Source organism: Xenopus tropicalis, chromosome 3 (genome assembly GCF_000004195.4).
Source record: "Xenopus tropicalis strain Nigerian chromosome 3, UCB_Xtro_10.0, whole genome shotgun sequence".
Lineage (NCBI taxonomy): Eukaryota > Metazoa > Chordata > Amphibia > Anura > Pipidae > Xenopus > Xenopus tropicalis.
The window spans coordinates 68,404,041-68,415,553 of record NC_030679.2 but is presented as its reverse complement, the minus strand read 5'-3'; the positions used below and the strand labels follow the sequence as shown (position 1 = coordinate 68,415,553).

Sequence of the window (11,513 nt, the reverse complement as noted above, 5' to 3'; positions counted from 1 at the left end):
CTTTTGCTCCAGGCTTCTGACTTGTTTGGATACAATTTACCATTAGTGTGGAATAAGAATTTATCATGTATTGGGAGGAATAAGTCCATTGTGAGCTGTGCATTGCAGTTCAGAAAGCAGCGCACAGATCATGCCAGTATAGCATACACACTGTTCTGTGTTTGACTGAATGCTATTTGGATTTCATGTTGCTGAAAGGTGACTTTAGGGTTTAATTGTCAATCAGAGTTATTTCTATAGCCCTCCCTATTCTTACTCTGCTTCTATTTTAGCATCATTCCATCCATCAGTGTAAGAAAATCTAAACCCACCCATTCTGCAAGCACCGGACATCAGCCCAGAGCTCTGCTCTTTCTTCACAAGGGAGCTGAATATACCTCTCCTCTGTCATTTTCTTTCCTATTGTATAGGAAGGGCAAAGCCTTTGTCTGAGAAGATTCCAAGTCACATCAGCACTTAATAATATGCTACAGTACCAGCACAAAGTGTGACACAGAACTCTGCGCTGAAGATGGAGAGAAGGGAGAGCAGCCAGTGATTCTGAGGTTTCGTGGTTAATGATGATCCAATAACCTTACTTCCTGCCCCATGGGAATTTCTGTGCAAATACTGATATGCTCTGAAGGTTTAATATGAACACCTTGCTGCTGGACATCTGGTTTCTTGTTCCTACAACTTTGCTGTTCTTAACACCCGAAGCTGCTAATTCATGGTGGTAAGTTAGTTTCTACTGGTGAGTCTTTGGAATACTTTGTACTTTTTCAGCTTACTCATTAGCAGAATTCTGTAAGTAGGCATTTCTTTTCTAACCCACTTACATTTGTTTCATTAATCAGGAACAGTGTCAGAGTAAAAGATAGCATTATTACACCCACTAGCTATTTTTATGAATTTGTGATGTTGTTCATTGATGTACTGTACCTTTTTGTGTGTTCTCTGGTTTTTCAGGGATTAGTTTTCCAAATTACGTTTTTTACAGTATATTTATTAATAACAATTTAAATGTATCTATAAAACAGATATATAGGTGCAGCTATTAGATAGAGGATGTAACTTAGATATACAGTGAAACCTCAGTTTTACATACTTTGATTTTAAGTCTTCCTGCAATATATAATGCTTTTCCATGATTTTACATTTTCCCAGATTTTACTCCAGTTTTTTGGTCCCATTAAAGTAAAAAGGGGGTTCAACTGTATACCATAGCAGGGTTATCTGCCCTTAATAAATAGGATTTTAGAGATAAGAGGTATTTGATGCAATTTAGGAAACTCTGTCCCCCCTCCCCCCCAAAAAGTCTAATCTGGTACTTTGCCCATTTTCATTTGCCTGGAGGCAATTACATGGATCACATAGCTATGAAGAGCTGAGCTCTGCCCCACAGAGTGCACCACAGTCTGGGGTCATGACAATGTTCAGCCCTCACCTTTTAAGGTCACTGTATTTGCAATATATATGTCTTTGATTTAGCTAGTCGAGAGAACACTAGTAATGTTTCTACTAAACTTAGCTTAGTCATTTTAGTACATACATTGCTTTTACAGTTATGGAATCCATTTCCTGAAATGCATGTAATCTGGGGTTTTTGTATAACAGGTCTCTCCATAATTTGGAGCACTGCACATTAAGGCTACTTAACCTTACAAAGCTGGTAGGATTGTTTTGTCATTTACATAGATTTCTGCTAGATTCATTTCCAGCCAGTACACTATACTGTTTTATGATTACAGAGAAAAAAGAAATAATTAAAAAATAGGAATTATTGGTTTCTATATGTGTTTTTTTCTGGATAATGGATCTCTGTATAATAAATCCTACACCTGCATTTATAGTTACAGGTTTAACTGTGTGTGTCATTGCTTGTCTTTGGGATTCAGCAGCTTGATCATTGACTCTTTTTTTTTTTTTCCCTCCTCCTAAACCAGCCAATGGAACTTAATATAATCTTACGTCATCCTATATGTTTATATGATTAGATGGTGATTTATCTGGCTGTCTATTTCCAAGTTCACTATTATTTTGCTTCAGTAGCTTAAGAAAAATTTATTGCTGTACGTCACTTGCTTATAATTGTTCACATTAAATTTTCATGATCACATAAAATGATGGGGAAAAGATCCATTCTGTTTTTCCTCTTTTTTTAGAGATATGGTGAAAAGCTGAAGTTGTCTTTTAAAGGTGCCTTTCCCAATTCGCATTGCTAATAGGGAACATCTGGGCATGAATGATGTCATCCCACTTCTTAAGTCTCTTCTATAATAACAGGTTTCTATAGTGGCCCTATTTTTATTGTAAGGGTTTCTTCAAGTTTTAGTATTACTCATATAATTTATTTTGGTTTATGGCTTTTCTGTCATAGGGAATTGTCACAGGAAAAATCATATATTATTTAAGCAACATTAATTTATATGAATATTGCTTTTCCTGTTCTAGATTCTGCTGGCATGTTTTGCAGTAATTATTTCTATCAACATCACATTCAATTAATGGAGTCAAAAACCATATCAAGTAGAAAGGAAATATAAATTTAAAGTGCATTACATGGGATTTGCTGCCAGCTAAGTATTGGTAAGAATACATGCAGCAACAGTTTTCAGAACTACTGGGTTTGAAATACAATATCTTATTTCAGCATTTTGTCCACATCCTTTACATTGGAATGTGTATGAGTATTTACACTAATACACTGTGCTTTGTAGAAACATTTTGCCTCTGAGAATTGTTTTCTCGGGAATATCATTGATGTACACAGCCTCCTTCCTCTTTGTATTTCCCCCAGTTAAAGTTTGACGCCATTAATAATAATAAAACCTAAATTAAAGGTGAAGTATTGTGATAGCTTTATAGATGATTTGACAATGATTTAATACATAGAGTTTGACTAAGGTAATGAGAATGCTGGAGTATAATGTATTATTGCTAATGAAATGTGGTTTTGTGTATTCAAATATAGCAACAACCAGCTGGATACTATGTCACTCATCAGTGTACAAAACTGTAGGATTTACCTTGTAGTTGGTCAGATACAAAGTATAAAAGGCTCATATGGTATTGTTAACCTTGAAGAAAAAGTAAAAGGAATATATAAGTTGCTGTTATGTAATACAAAATAGGATGACATTTAAATATGTATCGCAGATGAATCAGCTTGTTCTCATTTTACTAGACAAAAATGATTTCTGCCTGTGATTGTATGCCCCCATAGCACTTTCAAATATGAGCTATTCAGTGACTTATTCAATTGAAATTAAACATACAACTGAAACCTTCATATACTATCAATAAGTTATATATTTTTAAAGGCTATCAATTTCTCTCTCAAACTCATTTGTTAGTGTTTTTAGCTATAATGAAATATTTGTTTTTTCCCCCCCCCGCAAAGAAAAGTTTGTTTTTTTGTTTTGTTCTTGAAGATACCAAGAAGATAATGCTGACACCAATGTACAACAATTGTGGATAGAATAAATGGCTCAGCAGAGTCTGTGAAAGATGAGTAGGAGTTTTCTTTGTCAGAGAGGTCAAGAACTGTCTTAGATTAATGTGCTTTAGGTGATAAAAAGATATTTGTGACTGATTCGGAAATCTCTTGGTGTGGCAAGGAAGAGTATAAAAATCTATGAATAGTCTGGTTAATGACTAGCGTGAAACAGAGATTGTGGGAATTTGGGAATATTTCCAAAACAAGAAATGGACAAATAAAATGTTGATGAGTAAAAGGGAAGGTTATGTGATAGAATGGTATTTAAGCAGGCTTTAATTCAGAAAACATCTGTAGGATTACTGTTACATGGGTTAGAGGAATAAGTGCTGCTTTTTCCCATTTTTCTTATTGATTTGTTAATTATAAGAAGCACAACAATTAGCATAAGTATAAATACACAGAGATTAAGTGCCATGTGGTATGAGAGACAGTAGGAAGGAGGTCCCTGCCTCATAGAGTTTACAGTCTGCAATTATATCCATATTCCTACTGTAACTTTATAATGTAGGCAGAGGCCCGGCCCTGGACCTACACATATGGCAAGGAAAAGGACAGTTCTTTTCTACTCAGTTTTACTACACAACGCATGACACTAGAGAACCTTCTTACATATAGCTACCATTGGTTTTATAATTGCATATTGTACATGGATCATCCATTGTGAACCCACAAGCTGGACCATGTACTTTTGGTGGCGGCTGTTACTAAATCCTTAGTCTGGAAGCTGCTTCAAAACCTGGGCCCACCTGGGGTGTAACTGCTGAACTGTTTCATACTTCAGCCTCCCTTTCTTCTGGCTTGTTTGCTGGCACTTTCTATTCTTTATTGCTTTGGATCAGACGTGCCTTCCAGCAGTCTTTCTGCCAAGCTTTAGCAGAAAATTTATCAACTTGCAGGCTTATTGATTGCATGTTTGACTTCACATACCATATGTCTTTAATATTTGCTGATTCTTGCTGCTGCTTCTACTACACACCTTTTCCCTTCAGTTTGAATTTAGGGATATCTGTTTATTATTCAGGTGCTGGAACTCAAACTGGCTTAACCGAGTCTGGGATCTGATCCACGTGATTTCAGTTGTTAATATCACCTGGGTGTTACAACTGTAGGGTCTTGGTGTACTACACTGCATTATTTAATTGTTCTTTATTATTAAAGTGCAGATGACAAAACAACTAAAAAGGTCTATGTGTCATTGCCCTTAGTCATCATGTTATCATGCTTTAAAGGGATACTAACACTAAAATACTACTCTTCAATATATTAATGTAGATTAAAGGTTCCCTATAGGTCATGTTGATTGTTTTCTTCTGATAGGGCTGCTTTTGTAAGTAATTGCTACTTGAAGTTTCTAGACCTGACTGTCCCTTCCAGTTATAGCTTCTAATTACAGCGGACTCTTGCCACACAAATACGGCAGCCCCCTCATAGAGGAACATAGAGAGGCATGCTAATGTAAATGCAAGTTAAAAATAGCGTACAAAGACAATGTTATGATAGATGTAAAAAGAGGTCAAATTTCTGGTGTTAGTGTCTCTTTAAAGTTGCTTATTTGGTGCAGTAATGTGTGCAGATGTAGCAACCTTTGCATCATCACACAGTGCTCTATGGAACAACATCTCAGAGCATTCATTTCATTGAAAAAAAGGTGTGATAATCTATTTTAATAGTGATAAAATATATTATAGATATAATGTTGTTGTACTGATAAAACCCTTAGATATATAGCATGCAGAAAAAAGATCAGAACAGAAGCCATCAAAACAATACTAATACATGTGCCCGCTGCTTCCTAATATAGTTGCTACCTTTTAAAAGAAAAATGCCCTAAAATAAGAATGATAATATATTTCTATTCTGTTGCATGGATTGCCACTGTTTCCTTTGGAAACCCTTAATGACTGGATAAGTTTAAAATTATATATAGTGTCATTAGGCATTGTACAATAAATGTATATATCTGTCTGCTTCCACCTGAGAAGGGGGTAACTTGAAGGTTTGCTTGAGATTTGTAGAGAATGTTTATAAGACACTCTTGAAAATCCAACCCAGAAGGTCAGTTAGCAATGGCATAACTATGGATCAGTGATCCCCAACCAGTGGCTCACAAGCAACATGTTGCTTGCCAACCCTTTGGATGTTGCTTTTAGTGGCCTCAAAGCAAGTGCTTATTTTTGAATTTCTGGTTAGGAGGCAAGTTTTGGTTGTATAATTGCCAAACATAGACTTCTGTAGGCTTCCAGTCAACATATAGAGGCTACCAAATAGGCAATTATAGCTGTCATTGGCACCTCCAGGAAGTTTTTTCATGCTTGTGTTGCTCTCCAAAACTTTTTCCATTTGAATGTGGCTTAGGGGTATAAAAGGTTGGGGGATCGCTGCTATAGAAGAAGCAGACCCCATAGTCGCGGGAGGGCCTGGGGGACAGAAGGACCTGAACCGCAGGGTCTGCTTTCTCTATAGGTCTCAGAAGTACCCCCACCCCAGAAGCTATTTTCTGCTTTTGATATTCTTGGAGTTTAATTACTTTTACATCAATGTTTTCACTTGTCTTGTTATAAGGGAAGAAATGTATAAAGCGTAAATATTGTAATATTGTATAAAGCGGGATTTGAACTAAAGTCATCTTACATAATATTGTTAAATATTTACACTGCATTTGATGACACTGTGTTTATGTATATGCAGGTATATGGGAGCTGTTGTTACCTCCTCATCATCTTCACGAGTAATGTGCAATAATATACCAGGTTTGGTAACTCGCCAGCGGCAGCTCTGCCAGCGCTATCCAGAAATCATGCAGGTTATAGGACTGGGGGCAGTTGAGTGGACTACAGAATGTCAACATCAATTTCGGCATCATCGTTGGAACTGCAACATCATGGAGAGGGATCAAAGCCTGTTTGGAAAGCTGATATTACGAAGTAAGTCTGTCATGTATGTGTGTGTGCATGCCTGCTGCATAGTTTGTTTAATATTGCCTTTTATTGTAATGAGGTATATAACTTTCCTACTTGCATATTAGGACCTTATTCGCAATAAACATACACATCATCAAGTCTGTGTGTGCACACAGCTTGCACTATTTAGACAGATTGAATCTGAGGTAGTATCAGAGTAGATACAAAGTACATTGTGCTCGCATCTCAATAAAGGTAAATGCACTGAGTTGCACAGAAGCTATCTTTCTTCATTGAGTTTTCATATTACTGAACCTATGACTGCAGAAGGGTTACACAGTGGGACTAAGGGACTGTAGACTGCTGCACGTTGGCGCTAAGTGGATGCAGGAAAAATGCACAGTGGCAAAAATGACATCACAAGGATTTCCCATTGGCAATGGTGACAGTAAGTGTGAGTAGGAGGGTTGCACAGTGCCATTTTCTCACTGTAGGAGATTTAAAAAATGACACTAAGTGACTGTAGAGGTTTGATTAGTGGCATAATCTTACTGCAGGAGGGATTTTACTGGTACTAAGTGCAGAATAAATACACAGTGGCATTGAGTAAGTTCAGGAGCCTTGCACAATGGAATGGGGACCGCCACCCCTTCAAGCATCTGTGCTGGCAGATACATTAGTTTCAAACAATTTTAGATAATTTAACTAATGGTTAGATGCCTTAAATGTTTAGATAGCACTGGTACTTACATAACATGTACCTGCACTGCATTGTGGGTACTCATAGATAAGAACGGAAATATAGAAACCTATAGCTATATGTGTATTGTGGGTTCTTTTAATAAAACACATTTTCCTATATAACACGAGGTCTGAACCAGTTATACTTTTACCCATTCCACACTCTCACTTGTTGCTGACAGTTTTAGCAGTCTCTATGGAACATGTATTTCTTTTGCGCTTCATTAAAATAAACTTTTTTTTTGTTTGTTTTTTAAGGCAGTAGAGAGTCAGCCTTTGTCCATGCAATATCTTCTGCTGGAATAGTATTTGCTATTACTCGAGCATGCAGCCAGGGAGAGCTGAAATCCTGCTCCTGTGATCCTACAAAGAAAGGGTCTTCCAAAGACAGCAAAGGCGGTTTTGACTGGGATGGCTGCAGCGATAACATTGATTATGGCATCAGATTTGCCAGAACATTTGTGGATGCCAAGGAAAGAAAGGGTAAAGATGCCCGAGCACTAATGAATCTTCACAATAACAAAGCTGGAAGAAAGGTACCATCAATGTTAGTTTTTAAAGGACTGTCAGGATGTTTTTTTACAAGAAAATTTAATCTTCAAAGGCCCATCCCAATATATTTTAAGAGAAAAATGCCAGCTTTTATACATTTTATGCGTCACTCTCATTGTCTAGGGCAGTGCTGTCCAACTTCTGCAGTGCCGAGGGCCGGAATTTCTCTAGCATACATGGTGGAGGGCCGCTAATGGAAGCCAGTTTTGACCACTCCCCTTTTAAACCACGCCCACTTCAAACCACACCAATTTTATCACAATGGTGGTAGTGCAGCAAAAACCCAAATGCATGGTCCTCAGTGCAGGGATATCAACCGTCATTCATTTGTGAAAGAATTATATTATGTCATATTAAGACATACCCTTAAATCCATATGCCTCCTCCTCCCCTGTGTATAACACAGTAACCGCCAGCAAATAATTACACACCTTACGGACCATTTATTGGCTATTTCCGACTGCTAATAAACTTGCAGAACAAACCCCTGCCAGGTTCACCTCCCACAGGCAGCATAAGGCAGGCAGAGTATGGTACACACAGGCAGTACTCTGCCTGCCCTATGCTGCCTGTGTGTGCCATACTCTGCCTGCCCTATGCTGCCAGTGTGTGCCATACTCTGCCTGTCCTATGCACCATATTCTGCCTGCCTTTCCCTGCCTGTGTGTGCCATACTCTGCCTGCCCTATGCTGCCTGTGTGTGCCATACTCTGCCTGCCTTATGCTGCCTGTGTGTGCCATACTCTGCCTGCCCTACCCTGCCTGTGTGTGTGCCATACTCTGCCTGCCCTACCCTGCCTGTGTGTGCCAAACTCTGCCTGCCCTTAGCTGCCTGTGTGTCAGGCTCTGCCTGCCTTACCCTGCCTGTGTGTGCTATACCCTCCCTGCCCTATGCTGCCTGTGTGTGCCATACTCTGCCTGCTCTACCTGTGTGTGCCATACCCTCCCTGCCCTATGCTGCCTGTGTGTGCCATACTCTGCCTGCTCTACCTGTGTGTGCCATGCACACAGGCAGCATAGGCCAGGCAGTACATACAATGTCTGAGGTGTGAACAGGGGAACAATGTGAGTGATTACAGCCTGAGCCTGAGGTGTGAACACTGCAGGGGGTGAACAATGCAAGGATTAAAAGGTGTGAACAACGCAGGGGATTACATTTTACAGCATGAATCTGAGGTGAGAACAATGCAGGGGGGCAACTAATCCCAGTACTGATACCATTTGAATCTTACACAAAGGTAATCCATTAAAGCAGTCAGACAGGTGGGGGGCCACACAGAGGAGGGCCGCCAGTTAGACAGCATTGGTCTAGGTTATATCTTCCCCCGTAATTCCTGCTATTACCGCGTACATAAGCACTAGCCCTTCCATGAAAACAATTCTCATATGTATATGGACCTTATGTTTGAAGGTGAGATACAGAGCTTGTGGAGTAACTGGCCATCAAAGCTTCCGAGCCATAGTCTAATAAGGTTACAGATAGGTCTATTGTATAGGCCAGTGCTGTCCAACTGGCGGCCCGCGACCCCCCTCTGTGTGGCCCCCCACCTGTCTGGCTGCTTTGATGGCTTACTCTTGAGTATGCTTTAAATGGTATCAGTACTGTGATTAACTGCCCCCCCCCCTGCATGGTTCTCACCTCAGATTCAGGCTGTAATCCCTCTGTATTGTTTAAATATGTAATCCCCTGTGTTGTTCACACCTTTTAATCTCTGCATTGTTCACCCCCTGCAGTGTTCACACCTCAGGCTCAGGCTGTAATCACCCACATTGTTCCCCTGTTCACACCTCAGACAGACTAGAAACCCACAAATAATCCCTGCACACTACAAAAAGAATATATACTGAGGTGGTACTGCAATTAAAAAGTTTTTTAATATATAGTTATTGTGCAGACTGTAGGATCAGTGCCAGCATTGTGTCACTGTATGCTGGCACACAGAGGCAGGGTAGGGAAGGCAGAGTATGGCACACATAGGCAGGGTAGGGAAGACAGAGTATGGCACACACAGGCAGGGTAGGGAAGGCAGAGTATGGCACACACAGGCAGGGTAGGGAAGGCAGAGTATGGCACACACAGGCAGGGTAGGGAAGGCAGAGTATGGCACACACAGGCAGGGTAGGGAAGGCAGAGTATGGGACACACAGGCAGGGTCGGGAAGGCATAGTATGGCACACACAGGCAGGGTCGGGAAGGCATAGTATGGCACACACAGGCAGGGTAGGGAAGGCAGAGTATGGCACACACAGGCAGGGTAGGGAAGGCAGAGTATGGCACACACAGGCAGGGTAGGGAAGGCAGAGTATGGCACACACAGGCAGGGTAGGGAAGGCAGAGTATGGCACACACAGGCAGGGTAGGGAAGGCAGAGTATGGCACACATAGGCAGGGTAGGGAAGGCAGAGTATGGCACACACAGGCAGGGTAGGGAAGGCAGAGTATGGCACACACAGGCAGGGTAGGGCAGGCAGAGTATGGCACACAGAGGCAGGGTAGGGCAGGCAGGGTAGGGCAGGCAGAGTATGGCACACACAGGCAGCATAGGGCAGGCAGAATATGGCACACAGAGGCAGGGTAAGGCAGAGTATGGCACACACAGGCAGCATAGGGCAGGCAGAGTATGGCACAAAACAGCCAAGAATGGCACACACAGTCAAAGTATGGCACACGCAGGCAGGGTAGGGAAGGCAGAGTATGGCACACACAGGCAGGGTAGGGAAGGCAGAGTATGGCACACACAGGCAGGGTAGGGAAGGCAGAGTATGGCACACACAGGCAGGGTAGGGAAGGCAGAGTATGGCACACACAGGCAGAGTATGGCACACACAGGCAGGGTAGGGAAGGCAGAGTATGGCAGGTTTTTGCTGTACTACAACCAATAATATGGGTATGGTCATGTGATAACACGGGTGTGGTTTCAAGTGGGTGCGGTTTCAAAAAGGGGAGTGGTCAAAACTGTCTTCCATTATCGGCCCTCCACCACGTAGGTCGGAAAAATTGCGGCCCTCGGTACCACAGAAGTTGGACAGCACTGGTATAGGCTTATGATATCTTAAACTAGATATCTCCAGTGCAACTTCTAAGACAATAGCTTTCAAGCACAGTTTAAAACTGACACAAGTACTCCATCCTTTAACACATAGTCCAAATGAGCAGATGTGTGGGTAGTTTAGTGATACATAATATGGCAGTTAGTCTGCAAAACAAATCTATTTTTGGGGTTTTCCATAACGTTGATCATCTGCTAATCAGATCTTTAAACTTTTCTGATTATTTTGAACTGGCAACCCAATGTATCTAGGCAGAAATTATATGTGATAACGTTCAATGCCTCTGAGAATTAAGATATCAATCTTTATAGCTTCAAACCATTTAAAAGAAAACAAAAAAATGTTTTGTGAGAGTTCAGCAGAAAAGAGCAGAATGCAAGGCCTTAATAGTAAAGTAACTTACTATCTGAAGGAAGGAATGAGTGATAAAATAAGAGTTGATTTTGACACAATGGGGAGTCAGAAAAGTAAGATAATGACATTTTATAATTTAAAAGCAGGTAGCATTGATTTATTGGGTTCTATAAAAAATGTGGACACAGTGCTTGACTAATGCAGTTAAGCATTCATAAAGGAGTGTTTTTAAGAGACTGAACAAAATGGGAAGGGTGATGGGAATTCAAGAGGAGTTGTGCAGATGTAGAGAAGTATTTTATATGTGCATGTAAAGAGGTCATGAACAAGGTGGTACAATAAAATTATACTTTGTAGCAGCTTTGCAAATAATACTTTGTATATTTATATATTTTTCTATGTGGCATTTTGTACTCAATACTGAGCTCCTGACA

The 11,513-nt window shown here is 40.4% G+C and overlaps 1 protein-coding gene across 1 annotated transcript in view; it reads left to right on the top strand.

The window, feature by feature from the left end:
- Window positions 1-308: 308 nt before the first annotated feature.
- The window catches only part of wnt2 (Wnt family member 2), a 28,786-nt gene continuing 17,581 nt past the window's right edge, over window positions 309-11,513 (top strand). The window contains exons 1-3 of the mRNA XM_012959950.2: window positions 309-715; window positions 6,170-6,405; window positions 7,381-7,658. Coding sequence (XP_012815404.1) covers window positions 633-715; window positions 6,170-6,405; window positions 7,381-7,658 — 597 coding nt within the window. The 5' untranslated portion in view covers window positions 309-632. The remainder of the gene's footprint in view (window positions 716-6,169; window positions 6,406-7,380; window positions 7,659-11,513) is intronic.